The sequence below is a fragment of the Rhinoderma darwinii genome, chromosome 11 (assembly GCF_050947455.1).
Source record: "Rhinoderma darwinii isolate aRhiDar2 chromosome 11, aRhiDar2.hap1, whole genome shotgun sequence".
NCBI lineage: Eukaryota > Metazoa > Chordata > Amphibia > Anura > Rhinodermatidae > Rhinoderma > Rhinoderma darwinii.
The window spans coordinates 75567947-75589956 of NC_134697.1; the positions used below are offsets into that span (position 1 = coordinate 75567947).

A 22010-nucleotide genomic window follows, 5' to 3' on the forward strand; every position below is an offset into this window, starting at 1 on the left:
CTGCCAGAAAAAAATTAAGTTTGTAAATTTTACCTCCACTTTGCTTTAATTTGTGTGACACAACTAAAGGGTTAACAAACTTCCTAAATGTTGTTTTGATTACATTGAGGGGTGCTATTTTTAAAATTGGGTGACTTATGAGGGGTTTCTAATATATAGACCCCCTCAAAGCAATTTCAAAACTGAAGTAGAACCTAAAAAAATAAGTTTTGCAAATTTTGTTGAATATTTGAAATTTAGAAGCCTTATAGCATCCTGAAAAAAATAGAATAAAAAAAATATGCCTACATAAAGAAGACGTATATATTTGTTTACTAATTTGTGTGGCCCCATTATCCATTTTAGAAGCAGAGGATTTCAAATGTAGGAAAATGCTAATTTTTCAAAGTTTTCTTTACATTTTAGATTTTGTTTTTATAAATAAAGAGTAAACATATCAACCAAAATTTACCACTAACATAAAGAACAATGTGTTACAGAAAGAATTTCAGAATCACTTGTATAAGTAAAACCATTCCAGAGTTATTACCACATAAAGGGACACATGTTAGATTTGAAAAATGGGGCTGGTCCTGAAGCCAAAATAAGCTCGTCCTGAGGGGGTTAAGGGGTTATAACAACCTATTCATTATGAGGCTGTTATTATTACTATTATATTAATAATAAAACATTTAAATATGTTCTTTGAAAACGCTATAAGATGTTAAACTAAAAAAAATCTTTGCTATGACTGTAAAATGCCTTTTAAAACATCCCATTAAATAAATATTAACTTAGGAAATAAAAGATATATTAAACCGTCATTAAGATTTGGCCATTCAAGAAAAACAATTTCGACAATGTGTGAGTGAATTCAGTCTGCATCACTTTTTATGATCTTTTGCTTATAGCCAGGGAATGTACTGGCCATGTCCATAATGATGTCATACATACAGTAGACGTTCAATACTGAGAGGCCAAAGGGATTAAATCAGAATGAAATGCTTAATGTTTACAAAATGGTGACTTCTACATGAAAACTTTTATCAAAATTTATATGTAATTAAAGGTGTTCTCCTCTCTGAACAATCAATACTTCTTAGGGCACATTCAGACGTGGCGGAATTGCTGTTGAATTCCGCTGAGGACAGTCCGCAGTGGAATTCTGCAGCAGCCATTTTTTTTCATTTGTTTCTATACATTTTTAGAAAAGTTAGTTCAGACATTGCAGAAAATAACTGTGCGGAATTTAGGCTGCGGTACAGAATTTCCCCTCCGCAGCATGCTCATTCCATGAAGAAACTGAATTTCAATGCAGATTTCAGCCTTTGCAATGCAAAAACTGGAATCCGTGGCAAGTCCGCTGTGATATCTGCAACGTCTGAATTACCTATCATGTATGCAAATGTTGGTGCAGATTCGTTGCGTAATTGCCCCAAATCTGCACCAACATTTGTAGCAGAAAAATTCCGCCACGTCTGAACATGACCTTATAAGTTGATCCCCACCGATCAGTTATAATCTGCAGGGAAACCTGGTAAGCCACGGTTCAATTCCCCTGCATTACCACCACCTGCAGCCCAATCAAATCAATTGGTTGTCTGTGTTAGGCTGAGTTCACATCATGTGTTTCTGTTGCGTTTTCAAACTCAGCTAAAAGAAGCCATCTTAACAAACACATGCATTTTTCCACCCCTTCTCGCTTTGGCCACTTTTGACCTTTCTGACAGAGCCTCATTTTTCAAATCTGACATGTTTCACTTTATGTGGTAATTTACCTATCCAAGCGATTCTGAGATTGTTTTCTTGTGACACATTGGACTTTATGTTACTGGCAAAATTTGCTCGATACATTCAGTATTTAATTGTGAAAACCACCAAAATGGAGTGAAAAATTGAAAAAATTTGCATTTTTCAAAATTTAAATATATCTGCTTGTAAGACAGGCAGTAATACCACACAAAAGTGTTGCTAATTAACATCCCCATATGTCTACTTTAGATTGGCATCGTTTTTTGAACATCCTTTTATTTTTCTATTTTAGCAGCAATTTCTCACATTTTCCAGAAAATTTCAAAAGGCTATTTTTACATGGGCCAGTTCAGTTGTGAAGTGGCTTTTAGGGCCTTATATATTAGAAACCCCCTATAAGTCACCCCATTTTAAAAACTGCACCCCTCAAAGTATTCAAAACAGCATTTAGAAAGTTTATTAACCCTTTAGACGTTTCACAAAAATTAAAGCAAAGTAGAGGTAACATTTACAAATGTCTTATTTTTTTTTTTGTAACACAGAAAGTTTTACCAGAGAAACACAACTCAATATTTATTGCCCAGATTCTGCCGTTTTTAGAAATATCCCACATGTGGCCCTAGTGTGGTTATGGACTGAAGCACTGGCCTCAGAAGCAAAGGAGACCCAGTGGATTTTGGGCCTCCTTTTTACTTGAAAATATTTTAGACATGTCTGGTTTGAAGGGCTCTTGCGGTGCCAAAATAGTGGTAATCCCCCAAAAGTGACCCAATTTGGGAAACTAGACCTCTCAAGGAAATTATCTAGGGGTATAGTGATTATTTTGACCCCCACAACTTTATTGCAGAAATTATTGGAAGTAGGCCGTGAAAATTAAAATCTACATACTTTCAAAGAAAATGTAGGTTTAGCTAATTTTTTCTCAGTACCCCACATGTGGTCATAAACGGCTGTTTGGACACACGGCAGGGCTTAGAAGGGAAAGAGCGCCATTTGGCTTTTGGAGCTCAAATTTAGCAGGAATGGTTTGCGGAGGACATGTCGCATTTGCAAAGCCCCTGCAGGACCAAAACAGAGAAAATGCCCAAAAAGGGACTCCATTTAGAAAACTACGCCCCTTGAGGAATTTATTTTCTGGTTTAGGGAACATTTTGACACCACAGGGTTTCATAGATTTTATTAGAATTGGGCAGTGAAAATAAAAACAATCCTTTTTCTTCAATAAGACGTAGCTTTAGCTCAAAAGTTTTCATTTTCTCAACAAATGAAGAAAAAAAAGAACCACAACATTTGTAAAACAATTTCTCCCGAGTATGGCAATACCACATATGTGGTCATAAACTGCTGTTTGGGCACAGGGCTCAGAATGGAAGGTGCACCATTTGGCTTTTGGAGCACAGGTTTTGCTGGATTGGTTTCTGGTCACTATGTCGCATTTGCAAAGCACCTGTGTGACCAAAACCGTAAAAAAAAAACAGAAGTGACCCCATTTTGGAAACTACACCACTCAAAATATTCACCTAGGGGTGTAGTGAACATGTTAACCCTGCAGGTGTTTTGCAGAAATTAGTGTGCACTTGATGTTGCAGAGTGAAAATGGGATTTTTTTTCCATAGATATGCCAATATGTGGTGCCCAGCTTGTACCACCATAACAAGACAGCTCTCTGATTATTATGCTGTATTTCCAGGTTTTAGATATGGCCTACATGTGGCCCTAATCGTTTGCCTGGACATTTGACAGGGCTCAGGAGTGAAAGAGTACCATTCGAAATTTAGGCCTAATTTTCTCAACTAACACAGTATTGGTTCACAATTGCAGAGGCTCTGATGTGAAATAATAAAAGAAACCCCTGAGAAGTGATGCCATTTTGGAAAATACACCCCTCAAGGCATTTATTAAGGGGTGTAGTGAGCATTTTCACCCACAGGTCTTTTCCATAAATGATTGCGCTGTGGATGGTGCAAAGTAACATTTTTTATTTTTCCCTAGATCTGACATTTCAGTGGCAAATATGTCGTGCCCAGCTTGTGCCACTGGAGAAACACACCCCAAAAATTGTTTAAAGGGTTCTCCAGGGTATGGTGATGCCATATATGTGGAAGTAAACTGCTGTTTGGCCACGCTGTAGGGCTCAGAATGGAGGGTGCACCATTTGGCTTTTGGAGCATGGATTTTGCCTGGTAGTAGTTTTGTTTGGGTTATTACTGGTATTTCAGTTTATATTGTGGGGGCATATGTAAGCCGGGCAGAGTACATCAGGGGCATAGTCAGGGGGTATAATAATGGGCTAAAAAAATAATAAAATAATCCATAGATGTGTGTTACGCTGTGAAGCAATCCTTTATGCACAGGCCAGTGTCGCAATGATAGGTGGTGTCCTTTCCTATCCCCTTTTGGTCCACACTCCGCACCTTTGCAGTTTGGGGAATTTTACTGGGAGAGTGTTGTCCTGGCATAATAAGGGCACCCTCGCTTCCAGCAGATATGTTTGGGCCCTCCCCTTTCTGGTTCCCTAATTTTAGGGCCTTGATAATTCACCTCTTGAAACAGAAGAAGTGTTCCCCTTGGGCCTGCACAACTGCATTTTTTTTTTTTTGCGGGACGAGCTGTAGTTATTATTGGTACCATTTTGAGGAACATGCGACTTTTTGATCACTTTTTATCCTTTTTAATTTGGAGGCAAGGTGACCAAAAAACAGCAATTCTGGCATAGTTTAAAATTTCTTTTTTTTATACAGCCTTCACCACGCGTTATAAATTAAATGTTAACTTTATTCTTTGGGTCAGTACGATTCCAGTGATACCTAATTTTTTAGCATTTTATGTTTTACAACTTTTTACACAATAAAATTAGTTTTGTAAAAACAATGTATTGTTTCTGTCCCCAAGTTGTTTTTTGGGAGACGAACTATAGTTTTTATAAGTATCATTTTTGGATCACTTTTTATTTCAATTTTTGGAAGACAAAGTGAACCAAAAAAAACCAGTAATTCTGGCAGTATTTTTTAGTTTGTTTTTTTTACAGCGTTCACTACCTGGGAATAATAACATAATATTTTTATAGTTCAGGTCGTTACGGATGCGGCGATACCAAATATGTATTTTTTTTTTTGTTCAATAATAAATTACTTGAGAAGGGAAAAAGGTCGATTGTGTTTTATTTTATTACTTGAAACTTTTATTTTATTTTTTACAACTTTCATTTTTACTTTTTTTACACTTTTCTTTAGTCCCACTAGGGGACTTGAAGCTCCAACTGTTTGATTGATGTTCTAATACATTGCGCTACCTATGTAGTGCAATGTATTAACACTGTCCGTTGTTCATTGACAGCAAGCCGATCAGGTTCCGCCTCATGTTGGGGCCTAATTGGCTTCCGTAATGGCAGACAGGAGGCCATTGTTGGGCCTCCTGTTGCCATAGTAGCAGTCGGCAGCTTTGCAGGGCTGCCGATTTGCAACAAACCACTAAGATGCAGCGATTGCTGCATCTAAGGGGTTAGTGGCAGGAATTGGAGCTAGCTCCGGTTCCTACCGTTACAGTGGGGTGTCCGCAATAACATACAGTAGACATCCACCGCTGATGATGCCGACTCAGCTTCTGAGCCGGAAGCTGAGTCGGTGCCTTCTTGCCGATGGTACCGGAAGCCTTTTAGGCCCCACCTGCGAGCGGGGCATAGAAAGCTTCCGTAGCTGGCAGACCGGGAGGCCAGTATAAGGCCTCCTGTTGCCATTGCAGCCACCAGCAACCCAGTGATCACGTTGCTGGGGTGTCGGTGGCTAAAAAACCCTCACATATTGCGTTCTCTATTGAACGCAGCATCTGAGGGGTTAATCGGCCGGATCGCAGGCTAGCTAGAAAGTAAGAGAAGAACTATGTAAACGCTCTCCACACTGGTCAAGAGATCCTGAACAGAGGATCCCCCTCTATCAACTCAGTATTCTTTAGAAGGGTATTTCCAGAATCAAAAATGATCATCTATCCACAGGACAGGTGATAGTTGTCTGATCGCTGGGGGCCCCACCGATCCTTGAATGGAGCGGCAGTTTGGCATGCATGCTGCTGCTCCATTCGAAGTCTATCTGACTGATGTACACAGCTGAATACAGCACTTTGCTCATTCCGTCAGGGGGGGATGCAGTGAGGAGGAACGGGGCTCCGAGTCCCCCATATTCGCAATCGGTGGGGGTCCCAACATTGAGACCCCCAGCGATCAGACAATTATCACCAATACGGTGGATAGGTGATGATGATTTTTTTATTCTGGGTCAACCCCTTCTAAACTAGAAAACCCTATTAAGGCAAAAACTAATAGAATGAATCCTGGTTTAAAAAAAGTCCAATTCCAACTAGCGTCAGAACGTGTAGTGTCAAGGGTATGCATATTGCAATTTCTTAACCGAATTGGTACCATCAAGATAATTGATGGTCACAGGGGCTATAAGTTACAACCGGTTGACATTTTGTGGAGCCAAGTGTCATTTCCTTATAATAAAATTATAATAATAATTATAAAAAATGTTATATAGCACCAACACATTCTGCAGCGCTTTATAATTGGGAGGTAACAAATGATAAGTAACCAAAAGAAATAAACAAAAAATAAGACAAAAGGATAGAGGTCCCTGTCAATAAAAGCTTACAACCTACTGTACATGGAATGGGAGAAGTGATACAATAGGTATATGGCGCTGATGCTCTCCAGGGGACCGTGAAGATGTACGATTGTGCTGCTTTGTGGAGTGTTTTGTGGAGTTTTGCATTTAATTCTACAAGAAACAGGTCCCCGGTGTAATAAGCGACAGAGAACAGAGGTGTTAGAATGACCACTAGGCAGAAAGACAGGGGTTCAGGGGCAGCTGCTGGGGATTTGGTTTCCCAATGGAAGCCCTCCTGAAGAAATAAGTTGCAGCTAGTACAAATATGGCCCTTGCACACAACTAGTGATGGAATTACAATATGTGATTGTTATTAAATTATAAAGATTGGCATAATTTGTGCTAGCTGGTAGTGACCAAACTTATCCAAATATCTCTCCACAGATGCCTGCTCTATTGGCCAAGATGTCTCCTGCAGTGAATGCTTATGTTTATGGACTTGGAAATGAGAACTACAGGGGAGGTATCTGGCAGTTTCTCACGGGACAAAAAATCGAAAAGGCAGAAACTGATAACAAATCGAATTAATACACAACAGAGAACGTACCCTGCTTACCTGGTAATGGACAGTAAGACGTGGTTTTGAAAATGTGGGCTACATTGAGTCACCCTGTAGTGTGCAGGGCTCCCAAACATCTTGTGAAAGTGACAAGCCACATTTGTTTTATTCAATGCAACATTCCTGTGTAAAATCCAACAGGTACAATAAAAAGGGGCATTTGTGTAGCGTTTGGCTTCTGTCTTGTACTGTTTTCTGTGATGAATTATCTGTGTGCGGGGAGAGCGTATCATTTACAGATACAGGAAAATATGCTACAGTTATATAGGGACTACAGAAATCTGAATTATTAATGCAACAGCTAATTTAAGTGGTTTACTGTCGAAATTGGTATTTAACAGACAGGTGAATAATACATATTTTTGTTTCTTTTTTCACCCCCACCATTAGCTCTAAACGAATGGATAAAATCTATTCCTGCAGAGCCGCTATTTTGATAGACAGGTTACCGCTGAGTGTTCCCGCAATGTTAAAGTCATGTGCAGGTACAGCTAAAGCAGGTCTACAATATGAGGACACCACCAAACAGCTAAGCATATCTCTGCTCACAGGATCTATGTGAGTGTGACATGCGGAGGGAGGGAAAGGCTGGAGTCAGGGGCGTAGCTATAGGGGGTGCAGAGGTAGCAGTTGCACCTAGGCCCTGGAGCTTGAGGGGGCAAAAAAGCACCTTAGATGCATAGGAAGACACTAGTATTACAAATGATATAGATATAGGGGGCCCTGTTATAGATTCTGCATTGGGGCATCGGAGCCTCATGTTAAAGTGTAGCTAAACGTTTGACAAACTTCTGACATGTCATAGAGACATGTCAGAAGTTTGGATTGGTGGGGGTCCGAGCACTGAGACCCCCACCAATCGCTAGAACGAAGCAGCTGAAGCGCACGTGTGAGCACTTAGCCGCTTCGTGTCTGTTCGGCTATTTTTGGAAATAAATGTATCTGTGTACGGACTCAATAGAAAGTCTATGAGCCCGTACTCCGATAGATCGGCTTTCCGGAAAAAGACGAACAGACACGAAGCAGCTGAGCGCTCACACGAGGGCTTCAGCTGCTTCGTTCTAGCGATTGGTAGGGGTCTCCGTGCTCGGACCCCCACCAATCCAAACTTCTGACATGTCACTATGAGATGTCAGAAGTTTGTCAAATGTTTAGCTGCACTTTAAGCCTCTGGCTGGAGTTAGGCTGTAAATGAAGTTGGCAGTATCATAATGTAAAAGGTGTAACACAACAGAAAACTAGTCATCAAGAAATTAGTAGTAATTGTACCTACATAATGTTTTTTCTAAAATACATAGAAAATTACCTTTCTAATATATATCTGAATCAAAGTCCAACAAAAAGATGCACCCACATGCTTAGTCCATGCCATATAGGAGCAGAAATACACAGTTCACACTGCATTGTATGCAGATTTTGTAGCCAAAACTTGAAAGGATCCAAAAAATAGCGTAAACTCATAAAGCTTTCAATCATACTTCTCTTCCTTGTAGGTTCCAGGTTCCATCGAAAAATATACATAAAAACTGCAAAGTGTGAACTAGGCCTAAGGCGCAACATGCATACATTTATAAATGGTAGAGCTCATCAATCAGTCATTGAAAAGATATAGTAGCTCACTTCTACGACCCTGGGGGTAAATATAACAGCGTGTGTAACAGCAGTTCCACGCTACCGCTAAATGAAAAGATCCAAAAGATATAGTATGTACACACTTTTGCTGTATATTTCAAAACAGTTTCTAGAATTATGCATTAAATGGTAAAACACTGGGTAAAACTACTACTAAAAAAAGATTTGGGGATATTGGTGGACAGTACATTTAACTTTAGCAACCAGTGCCAGGCAGCTGCTGCCAAAGGCAAAAAAAAAAATCATGGGATGCTTCAAAAGAGGCACAGAGTTTAGTGACAAGAACATAGTTTTGTCTCTATACAAATCACTAGTCAGACCACACATGAAATATTGTGTACAATTTTGGGCACCTGTGTATAAGAAGGACACGGCTGAACTAGAACGGGTACAAAGAAGGGCAACGGAGGTAATTAAGGCAATGGGCAGATTGCAGTACCAAGAAAGGTTATCAAACTTGGGGCTATTCCGCTTAGAAAAAAGACAGTTTAGGGTCGATCTAATTACAATGTACAAATATATAACTGGACAGTCCAGAGATCTTTCTAATGTTCTTTTTACATTTAGGTCTATAACAAGGACAAGGAGGCATCCTATATGTCTAGAGGAGAAAAGGTTTCACCACCGTCACAGACGGGGATTCTTTACTGTGAGAGCAGTGAGACTATGGAACTAAGGATGTTCTGGTGGTTGATTCTTTGAACAAGTTTAAGAAGGGCCTTGATGCCTTTCTAGAAAAATATAATATTACAGGTTATGAGTATTAGACTCTGGAGAGGGGACGATGATCCAGGGATTTATTCTAAATTTCCATATTTGGAGTCAGGATGGAATTTTTACCCTAATGAGGCAATTGGCATCAACCTCATGGGGGTTTTGCCTTTCTCTTGATTAAGACGGTAGGATTATAGATCGGACTTGATGGACCGGTGTCTTTTTTTCAACCTTATCAACTATGTAACTATGTAACATTTATAAATATTGCCGTTTAGGCTTTTTAGCAGATTATGTTTACAGAGTCCATGTCAAGACAATCTCCCCTTAGCGTTCACCTCCACGTCCTCGGACCAGGGCAAGCTGTAACATTTTGGGGGTCCTCCCCTAGAACGTTTTTACTAGAAGTTAAAATTCAGTGCCACATTTACAAATCTAGCCTATGCAAGATTTCCTGCTCATGCCAGAAGAACTCTGATTATCCCCATTCACATGTAGCAGAATGGGACATTCAACTACTCAAAACTAGTTTTGGCGGAATTTATTTCTGACTGGCTTTCATACTTGATAGGAAACAAGCTGGAGACGCATGCCTCTTAATAAATTTGTCACATGTAAAGGTGTTCGGATGCCACTGAGTTTCTGCCATAAATGATAGTAAATGTGTCGGCATTGGGTGGCCCTAAACCTTTCTGCCAACTTTTTAGAAAAGTTGATAGAGTGGCTAAAACAGGCTAAAAGTCGAAATTTTTACGACTTTTGAGCCGTTTGCACCTTTTTTTACGCCCGTGTAGTAAAGTTGCTAAATTTCCCAATTGCTTTCTTAAATCAGCAGTTATCTTTAAATGGAGGGAGACTTTAAGAAGCACATGCCAAAAAAGCTTAGAAAATATCCAATCAGTTTTATGTAACTATGAGCTTTTTAGCGTAGGATGCTGTCAGAACATTTTGTACACTTCGGTATAGTTTGTCATGGGTGTCACACAGATCTGGCTACATTATGCTATGTGTCCGAAGAGCAGCAATGAGGGGAAGATAGAGTCAGTGATAAATGAACAGAGGTTAATTCCCATGCACATAACGTACAAGATATGTGTTCTCCATGTGTCTTAAGACACGTTAGGAAATACTAGGTATTGTTTGTTCACTCCCTTGTGCCGCAATCCAAATCCTTATTTTGATCTAAAGAGCCATACAGGAGAATGGACGGATCTCCCGTATGTGGCATGAAAGCAGCCTTATCAGAAATGCAATGCTTTCCAATCTCCCATTCTGAATTCCACAGTAATGGAGCTTTAATAAATGTATGTAATTAAAATTGACAACACAGTCTGTCGAATGCAGATTGCCTGTCTGCCCTAGGCAAGCTATTCAGCGGTTATCTGTAATGGAACTGCTGCCTCATTTTGGTATTCTTCACAGTGGTAGGTAATCCATTGAAATGAAAAGGTAGAGTCTTAAACCTCCGATAAGATAATCATATCTTAATTGTGCACACAAACAAGGGGTTGCAAAAATCATAAGGCCGGCCTAACTGGTAAGGTGCTACCCAGTTTTTGGTGAGGCGCGGCTAAAGTGGCAATTTGACAGAAGTGAATATATGCTGCAAAGACCTTGCACAGGCTGAACCAATCTTTGGTTTAGCAACGTATTTGACTTCTTTTGTCCTTATTTTAATGTTCTGCTGGGTTCAGGAGACACATGTTGAGATAAATTGAGATAATCTTTTAAAATCTTGGCATGTACTACAACCCATGATGAGGCCAAGTTATCACCATGTTCTATTTGGTGAGGCCCAGTAGCAAAAGATTGAGAAGCCGTGGTCTAAACCCTGAAATCCCATTAAAAGTAAATCATTATTATAAAACTACTCAAAGCTCTACCCCAGACTTTATTGTTACTTTAGTTTTTTGCTATAGTAAAAGACCAATCAATAAAATATTGCTAAAGTTGTGGAAAGGACTAATGAGAGCATGAATTATAAATAAGACATGTGAAAACTTTACAATTGGTCATCTGCTATGCATCACTGCTTAAAAAATTGTTGTTTATAAATTATAATTTTCTCTAAAAATCTTTCAGAATCATCTACCCTTTTAAAGAGGACCTGTCACCTCTCCTGACATGTCTGTTAGTTTTAGTAAAAAAGTGTATTCCCCGTGAAATAACAATTCTGGACCGTCCTTTCATATAAATCTACATTGTGCCTTCCCCTGTTATTCCTCCTATAAATTTATGGATAAATTGACCAATGGGTGCTACCAATTAGGGGTTTGCCCTTAGACAGACTTATAATGTCCAATCAGTGATGACAATGTGTGACTGTATAGGGGACACACCCTTTCACAAGGGTATGGTAACACCCAGTTGTCAACGTATGTATCAATATATTGGAGGAATGACACAACACAGAGTTATAAGAAAATATGTTCCAGAATTGTTATTTCATGGGAAATACACATTTTTACTAAAATAGATGCGACATAAGAGGTGACACGTCCGCTGTAAATGACATGGCTGGGACCAAGAACTGGAATCTCTACCGAAGCCCTGAACAAAGGAACCTTTAAAATTCACGCAACAAGTATTCACCTGCCCTCCCGGGGGAGAAGTGGCATTGTTGTCTTGCTACCAGCTGTATTTATATTTGCCGATTATACTGCAGATAACAAATTTATTACACCTGCACAATGGATAAAGATCAACAATAAATTATTTTTTTTCTAATTTGTCATTGAACTTCATCTTAATTTATCCTTGGCAATTAAAGTCCCGATTTCTCAGAAATTATCAAGATTAGCAATTGTCATGATAATTAGCTAGCGTGCCCTCAATGGTACAGATGTAGCCGTCTTTACCTTGACTTTTAACACATTAAATAAACAATGGCTAGATCCTTTATCTTGACTTATCTTGACTTTTTCAATGACTTTTCAATTACTTTTGTTGTGTGATATCAAGCTGCAGCAAGTTATCAGAATCAAGTTAAAGATGGCTATATCCGTAAGTAAGAAATACGAAGAAATACTAATATAAACACATTAAATGCTATACTGTACATACACCTTTGCACTTTTTTCTTGTTTGCTTCCTAAATGCAACATTTTTAAATAGTCTTTATTAAATATTTTCTACCGTCTTGTTGCTGGACCTGGCTGTGGTGCTGCTTCCGATATAGGTGTTAACAACACAAAGCTCCTGGCTGAGTCGGCTCAGAGCTCACATCATCTATCTGCTGTATGTAGCATCTGTTCTATCTGCTCTACTTCTACTTCCTCACAGAGTAGCATAGTGTAATGTCAGTGGAAGATGCCAGCAGGAAGGTAAGGAGGGTGTACACAGCAGAACAAGATGTATCAGTGTATAGAGAGGGAGAAGAGCACACATGAGTCCATACCTCACAACTTTTAAGTATCGCAAAGAGGGACAACCGATGGCAAATATTTTAACTTTAAAGGCATGGTGTTGCCCTAAAAACATGTTTTTTTTTAAAAAATTAAACATTTAGTGTGTGGGTGATTAAACATTGTTCAAATTTTTTTTTTTTTTTTGCACGAGTCCAGGAAATATTATAAATTATTTCTAATTTATAATACTACCCATTTTTGGTCACTAGATGGAGCTGTTCCCAATGTTGCAGCATTGCAACATTGGGTTAAAAGCCCTCGCTCTAGTGAGCTCTCAGCATCCCCCCTCCTTTATCCTGGCTAGTGCCGGGATAAACGAGGGGTTTGAAAGGTTTAACCTCCTACACTGTGTGTCGCCATTTTTTGAGGTAACCCACAGTGTAGTAGGTTTACATACAGTAGTAAACACACACAAACACTAACATACATTGAAATGTCTTACCTGCTCCTGCCGCCGCGGCTCCCTCCGGCCCGTCCGCTCCCTTTGCTGCCGCTGTTCCATGTGCACAAGTCCGGAAGCCGCGACCGGAAGTAGTAATATTACAGTCCGGCCGCGACTTCCGGTCCACAGGAAAATGGCGCCGGACGGCGCCAATTTCGAATAGGACTGTGTGGGAGCGGCGCATGCGCAGTTCCCACACAGACGCCGTACACGGACGTGAATGGGACGGGAGCCGTTCACAGTCCCTATGGGACTGTGGCTGCCGTACTCCATGTCTGTGTGTGTCGTTAATCGACACACACAGAAATGGAACAAAAAATGGCAGCCCCCATAGGGAAGAAAAAGTGTAAAAATAAGAAACAGTAAAACACAAACACACAAATGAATATAAACGTTTTTATTACAGCACTAACATCTTTAACATATAAAAAAAATATTTGCCATGACACTGTTCCTTTAAGCCACGCATCTAATCCCACCCAATCCCCGCCCATACACACCTGGTTCAGCCCACACAGTATCATGCTCCCATACTGCCTCCCATACAGAATAATGTCAAATAGATGCCCCCTCATATTATAATGCCCTCTAGATGTGACCATATAGTATAATGCCCCAATAACTATCACCATACAGTATAATGCCCCATAGATGCACCCATACAGTACAAAGCCAACACAAATGCCCCATACAGTATAATGCCAACACAGGTGCCCCCATGCAGTATAATGCCCCATAGCTGCCCCACACCGCAGTATAAAGCCCCATAGCTTCCCTACACAGCAGTACAATGCCCCATAGCTGCCCCCATACAGCATAATGCCCCCATAGCTGCCCCATACAGTATAATGCCCTTATAGCTGCCGCCATACAGTATAATGCCCACACAGATGCCCCCATACAGTATAATGCCCACACAGATGCCCTCATACAGTCTAATGCCCCATAGCTGCCCCACACAGCAGTATAATGCCCCATAGCTTCCCTACACAGCAGTAAAATGCCCCTAGTGGCCCCCACACAGCATAATGCCCCCATAGCTGCTCCCATACAGAATAATGCCCCCATATCTGCCCACATGCAGTATAATTCCCCCTTAGCTGCCAACATACAGTATAATGTCTCCTTAGCTGCTACCATACAGTATAATGCCCCATAGCTGCCCCCATACAGCATAATTCCCCCATAGCTGCCCTCATACAGCATAATGTCCCATAGCTACCCCCATACAGTATAATGCCCCCACAGCTGCCCCATACAGTATAATGCCCCTATAAATTCCCCCATACAGTATAATGCACCCATAGCTGCCCCATACAGTATAATGTCCCCATAGCTGCCACCATACAGTACAATACCCCCTTAGCTGCCCCTATACAGTATAATGCCCAATAGCTTCCCCCATACAGTATAATGACACCATAGCTGCCACCATAAAGTATAATGCCCCCTTAGTTCCTCTAGTGTGAGTTCCACATATAAAGTTCCAGTGTCCACATAAATAGTGCCACAGTGCCCATGTAAATAGTGCCACACCCCCACTTGAAGATAGTGCCCCTCCCCCTGTATATAGAACTAGCCCCCTGTAGATAGGGCCATTGGGACTCTCTCCAGGAGTGGAATCTCCAGTCGGAGCATTGGCCAAAATGTGGCCAGGGATTCCACTTCAGAAAGTTGAACTTGATGGACATGTGTCTTTTTTCAACCGTACTAACTACGTAACTATGTAAGAAGGAGCCCTCAACGTCACTGTCCATATATGCCAAATGGTGAAGATATGGGCAGCAAAGTAGCAGGTGCCAGCCTACAGGAATTCGACATGAAGATCCCCAAACGCTCTAGCATTCCACTCCACGAGTAGCCCCCAATGCCACTGTCCAAATATGGACAGTTACGTCAAAGGTTCCCTCTAGGAGCGGAATCCCCGGCAAGAGCATCAGCTATGCTCTGGCAAGGGATTCCGCTCTAGGAGGAGCCACTGACATCACTGTCCACTATCCATATGTGGACAGTGACGTCATGGGTTCCCGCTAAGAGCGGAATCCCCGGCCAGAACGTCAGCAACGCTATGGCAGGGGATTCCGCACCTGGAGGAGCCACTTAAAATAGCGCTGTGCCTCCCTCTGCTCCACGGCTCTGTACTACCCGCCCAGAATCTGGGACTGTCCCGCTGAATCCGGGATGGTTGGGAGGTATGTGAGTCTGCAGTACGGAGATTGGGTGATCACAAATACACTGGAAGAATCAGTGTCTGCACAGGGCAGAGGAGATCACATAGGGGCTCTATCAGTGTTTGCAGAAGCTGAAAGCAGTGAAGAAATGAAGTCAAGCTTGCTCATGACAGCTAGTGAATGCAACAGCATTCTGGAGTCACAGACCTCACATGCAGCATGTATTTCTGGGGATACACACCCACATGAGAAAAGTCTGACCAATGAACCAGTAATAAGTTACTTAAATCCCAGGTTAAGCAAAGTATGTTATACAAGTTGCCTACTAATCCATACATTTCAACAGAAACTCTGAAATGGTGCTAAAAAGCTTTCCAGGTGCACCAAATTTTCTTTACATTTATGGGGAGATCAGGATTCCCAAAAGGAAAGTTCCTCCATATGGAAAATGTAGTCGACTTTTTGAAGTCATTGAGCAACAGAAGAGGAATTTGATTGGTTCCATTTCAGTAGGATCAGAGTCTTAGCTGCTGATGCAGTAATATGAAATAGTCTTTTTAAATGTTTGGGCATTGGAGGAAGGCGAACATTCATAGCATAGTTGGGGTGTAGGTTGTTTTTAGTGAGCAAACTTTCTGAATGAGGTTTATGACCTCTAACCAGAAAGAAATAATATTGCGACAATGCCACCATATACATTATAGAGAAGGGTTATGGGTTCTCCTAGACACCACCACCAATTTTCTGAATTTAATCTCTTCATAATCACTTTGTTTGCCTAACTGGAGTGAGGTACCAATTTGAGCCTACTTTATAAGAGTTTTCTTGTCATCTAATACACTGTGTGAAAGGCTCTAGATTTGTGAGATCTCTTGCTCGATAGAGGTAGTTTGTAATTTAAACTCCCAGGCATAATTATAGGGTGAATTTATCAATAGTTAAACGTGAGTTTTCTGGCATAGAAAAAGCGCATTTGGCCCAAAATGTAACTTTTGGGTTATTTGCACCACTCATGCCACTTTACCACAATTTGGGTAAAGATTACCAAAAGGGTGTGGAACATTCCACGGTCCAACAACTTTACTATAATTTACACCAGAAACTGCCATAGATTTCCCTTTCAGGCTCTTAGATGGCCAGAGTCGTGCACCTCTTAATAAATTAGGTGAATCTTATTCCAACTGAATTTGCTTTTAGACTGGCCTATGAACCGCCGGTATAGGTAAATCTCCCCTATATAGTTTTCTCAAAGGTAGAAAAGATAACAAATGCTTAGAAGTGGTTCTTCTAGTGGCCCAGGTTGCAAACAAAGTAAGGTCTCTAGGTTGGGAAACAATATCTAGTGTTGTGGGAGAAATTGATAGATATAGAAATTGTAGATATAGTAGGGCAGTGGGCGTAGAAGCTGGGCATTATGGGGTCGTTGAAATGTTCTCAATAACCTCTGCCAGAGAAAGGGCGAGTAGTCTGGGGTCTTTAGGGAGGGTTCCTGAAAACTTGTGTAGGTAACAATCAGAAATGTCTTAAATTTTCAGGAGGGGAAAATATATGGTTTAAGGGCAAGGGTAGTGAATCCAATAATATAAATGTGTAGCTTTAGTGATGTCGTTAAGTAAACAAGGATGAGTAATAGGCTAGGGTTATCTCCATAAGAGGGCATAAAGAGGGGCCAGAGAAAAATGTTCCTCTATGGCAATCCAGTTTATTATCTGATAATCTAAGCCGTTCCAGGACCTTAGATATGTGAATTGCCTCATAGTAGCCTCTCCAATCCGGCATTTCAATACCACTTAATCGCTTAGGGCTAAAGGCTAATATTTTGTGGTTGAGTCGATAGATATATCAATGTATATCTATGGAGAGAATGAAAAAATGAGTGTAGGAGAGAAATGTGAAGGGATTGCATTAGTTTAAGTACTTAAAGTGAACCTGTCACCAGCATTTCACCTTTTGAACTCTACTCACCCCTTGCTGGCTGTTGCTGTCAAAAGTCCATTGCTGTTATCTCCTCTCCTAAACTCCTCCGCTGATCGTAAATAACGGTCTGCAATCATTTTGTGCCTTTTACGGTAATAAATTGAGCAGTCTCATTTGTTCTTCTTCTCATGCCCGGTCACCGCCGAAAACTGGTCCACCTTGAATGCCAAAAGTTAATCTGAGATAGCGCGCATGCGCCCGTCATGTATGGTCCGATACCCTTCTTCAACAGTGCCTCAAATCTAGATGCGCATGCGCCGCTATGGTGTCCTGTTGTGCGCACGCACCAGAACAGGACATCAATGCGCAAACGCAGGATTTTTTGTGTGCTGGGGGGAGGCGGGGAGTTGTCAATCAAAAGTAAGGAGGCGGGGTTACCTCGGAAAGGCTTGAGGAATGAAGATGTGACTTTTTTCAAATGAAGATATGACTCTTTTATGCTCATTAGCATATGGCACATGAACACTAGAAAACTGACGACTAAATGTACAAAGCCTACTTAGATAACTATAGGTTACATAAAAATTATTTTTCACCCACTTCCACCAGGTATTGCGGGTTTAATACGTGAAATCCTGGGGGCAGGTTCCCTTTAAGGTAAGGATAATGACTATAATAAAAAAAATTCTACCCATCCATGAGAGGAAGGGGGGTGACCAAGAGAGCATTGTGGACTCGATATTGGTTAGAAACAGATAATCACTTAAGGAGTAAAGGGAAAACTGGATTTGAAGGGAAAACTGGATTTGAGGAAAATTTGGTCTGATTCTGTGATGTTAAAGCCGAGTGCTTCTGAGTTTGATAGATTGATTTTATAATTGGAAAGATCTCTGAATTCAAAAAATAAATCATGTAGTCTAGGGAATGGACTTTGGGATTGAAAAGTATGAATAAGTGGACATGTTATAGGCTGCTATTATGTGGGACTTAGATTTAATTTGGAGTCCCTGGATCAGGGGGTCTTCTTGTATTGGTTGCAATAATGGTTCTAGTGAGTGTACAAAGAGCAAAGGGGAAAATGTGAATCCCCGTCGGGTAACGTTAAGAATATAAAAGGAGTAGGAGGGGGAGTTGCAGATGCAGAATTTCGCTGAGAGGCATGAGTACATTGCAAATATAGGTTTTATATTGGGGGGGAAGCCATATGCGGCAAGGACTACTTTAATACACTTGTATGTACAGTCCACCCTGTCAAAAGTATTTTCTGCATCCGTACCTAAGAAGGCTAATAATAGTTTCTTATGTATAATTATTTGGATAAGGTAAAGGGCCCGAGCAGTTTTTTCCTTCGCTTCTTTACCTGTCCCAAATCCTACCTGCTTAGGTTGAATGAAAGTGGGGGCAATGTATTTCAACCTTTGCGCTAAGAAACTCAAATAGACATATAGAGCTTGGCAGATTTTTCATTGGGAATGTCTCTTAGCAATAAGCAAATTTGTAGGAGTGTTATAGGAGTTGGATTGCAAGTGATTGTTTGTGAAGTTTCTCTAATCTCTCAATTTTGGTTTCTGGAAGGTTTTTCTGCTGAAATAAATTCCCTACATATTACTGTTTTTTAGGCTTCCCACAGAATTTCTGGAGATGTACGTGGAGAGTTCTTGTGTTTTAAATAGAAGTCGAGGACGGTAAGAATACACTTCCTGACCTCTGGTATTGTAAGGAGAGTTTTGTTTAGTCTCCAAGTGTATGGGCCTGAGGCTTGTAATATGAATATAACTTTTATGCTCACTGGGGAGTGATTGGAGTATATACATGTGTTAATTGGTGCGTCAGTGGGATGCGTCAGGGGGATGGAAGTTCGAGTGACAAATGAGCAGTCTAATTTGTGATATTAATGGAGCGGAGCGGAATAAAATTGTGAAGTCTTATATAGTATCTAGTTATTAATGTTTCAATGATTACATCTTAGTCCTTTAAATATCGGAGCAAGGACCCTGGTGTAGGTGAGGTAAGGTCAGCTGATAAAGTTCCAATGCAGTCTGTGAAGATGAAACCATAAAAAATTTAGGCAAAGCCTAGAAAATGTTGACAGCTGTCAGAAGACAGGTGTTTGAAGCTAGTGGGCAGAATTGGTGCAGTAAGTGAGGCCAGTGGCGCATAGGTCGGGGGGGCCAAGTTTAAAGGGAAGGGTACCCAGTAGCCAAGAGTAGCTATATTGTCTGATGGTGCACTTTATGGTGATGTGGGCACAGAACCTTGTTGTCTTGAGGCCTGTTGCTTGCTGTCAGCAGGAGATGAAAGTCCAGGCAGTCCCAGGTCGAAATGGAGTTATTTATACTCTTTTGGGTGCAGAAAAGGAGGTGGAGAGTGCACTTTTCTGGGTCAAGGAAAGGAGGTGGAGAGCTCAGGTGTGGGCCTCTTCTTACACAGACCACAAATTTTGTCCCCGGCTACTGTCGTGGACTAGGCTGCAACCTTAAAATGCGACCGTGCTCCACAATATTCCTCTCAAAAGAAGCAAAATGGGAATTTATATAGGATTTGCCTTGTTTTAGCTGTTAAAGGCTCCGTGAGCCTGGATGGGTGTGAATCATTCAGCACGGTGATGGAGCTCCTCCAGAGAGCATCCGGTGGCAGCAATAGACATGCCCCCAGCACTTCTCACTTTACTAATCTCAATGATTAAATGTTTCTTCATGTGTTTAGATCTTTCTTTTACAGAGCCCTATGAACCTCGTTAAAGTAATATTCTGTCTACGTGAAATGTCATTAGATTGGTAAACTAAGATCCAATTTTGAAGATTGTTAACTAATGGTTACAAAAATGTGCAAATCCAACAAGTCAAGAACATAATTAAAAAAAATGGACCAGCAAATACTATGTTTTGGCAAATAACAATAAAGATAAATAAAAAATAAAATATTGGACTGTCACAAGGTATGACTGAAATATTGCAATCAATGTAAAAGGGTAGTAATTCACTGCTTTTAATTCACCAACTGTTAAATGTATCCTATAAGAAAAACCTTAAAACCATATCATTTAACCTAGGATCTGTCGCATGCAAAAGCTGAAAACTGCAAACTGTCTGCTTTGACAGATGTTTATAAACCAAATCTGGGTTAAATGCAGGAAAAAAAGAGGTCGCTAAACACAACATCTAGAACTACAAAATGTTCTATAGAGGACACGGCCTAAAAATAGGCTTCACATAATATCATCCAGTAGAGAAAACAAACCTTTCTTTTGAAAATATAGTAACTGTAGTAACATTACAATAAGGCACTTAAACGCCATTATGCTGCTTTTTTTGCAATCTTTGTAGCATCACGACTTTATCAGTTGCATTTTCTTAGTACAGTATATGTTGAAAGTGGGTGCGTTTGGGGGCGTGGCTTGGCTGCCGGACTGAATGGACGCGTGAGAACCTAGCTCCGTGCTGCCTCACCACATATAAGCGACACACAAGCAACAAAGACCGCTAATACATCCCGCCGTTGCTGCACCGGAGAGGGAATCCTGCCAGGCATGCCTAGACATAAGAAGTCGGTGAGTAGACCAGCGAAAATGCTGGATTTCTACTTTCCAAATGACCGACAGACGGCCCAAAATGGCGCCGATACCGAACAACGCACAAATCCACTCACCTCATTGCCAGGGCCCCGACAGTTTAGATCTCCACTTCGCCGCAGCAGCTCCGTCCCTGCGCTGTCACCTGGATCACTGCCAGCTGGCCCGCACTCACAGAGTGCAGCTCTAACGCCGAGGAAGGGGACAAGGGGGATGACAGAACCTAGAGGCCGTCATCTTAAAAGCCACGCACGTGGCATCCTCTCCTCCTCACCTCCTTCATCGGAATATGGGAGCCCTTCCTCTCGATCAAAAAGGGATGGTTATTCTGCCCTAACACACCAGGAGACAGATTGTCCTGAGGGAGACATAGAGGAATCCTCAGATCTTTTTACAGATATGCCATCTACATCTAACCCTGTTACAGAACTCACACTCAAGACCATGCTGCAGGCGCTTCAGCAATCTCTTTACTCAGAGTTTGCCCAGTTAATCAAGCCCATATCTGTCGCAATACATGAAGTGGAAGATCGTGTACAACACGTAGAATCTAAAATGGGGGACTTTGCAACTTCTCACAATGAGCTTATAGACGCTCACTTCGATCTAGAAGCTGATATTACACAAGTCAAAGCAAAAATCGCAGACTTAGAAGACCGTTCCAGAAGGAACAATATCAAGTTTCGGGGTATCCCTGAAGATATAGCCCCAAAAGATCTAACCCAATTTATCCAAAGCTTTGTTAATGCCTTGCTACCTGACTGCACCTCTAGAGATTTGATCCTGGATAGAGCACACAGAGTTCCCAGACCCAAACACCTATCGACAGATGTGGCCAGAGATGTTTTGGTTCGGTTCCACTTCTTCCATATCAAGGAACTCTTTATGACAGCCGTAAGAAATAAAGAGATAATACCGGAGCCATACAAGTTAATATCTGTTTATACTGATCTTTCCGCCGTCACTCTGCAGTTGAGGAGAGAACTTGCTCCCATCACTACAACTTTGAGAAACAACAACATTCCATACAAATGGGGCTTTCCGGTACGACTATTGATCCACCAAAATGGCTCTATGCACGTGGTGAAAACTGTCCAAGAAGGTGCATCTCTTCTACAAAAATGGGGTATTAACATCCCTGACGCCTCTTCGGGAGTTAAGAAAAAATCCCTTCCTCACACGATTAAAGATGACTGGCAGGGGCC

General features: G+C 41.1%; 1 protein-coding gene across 1 annotated transcript in view; it reads left to right on the forward strand.

Annotated features, from left to right (window-relative positions):
* Positions 1 to 7127, forward strand: part of RGR (retinal G protein coupled receptor) — a 36228-nt gene extending 29101 nt beyond the window's left edge. The window contains exon 7 of the mRNA XM_075841748.1: positions 6777 to 7127. Within this exon, the coding sequence (XP_075697863.1) occupies positions 6777 to 6920 (144 nt within the window). The 3' untranslated portion in view covers positions 6921 to 7127. The remainder of the gene's footprint in view (positions 1 to 6776) is intronic.
* The last annotated feature ends 14883 nt before the right edge of the window (positions 7128 to 22010 follow it).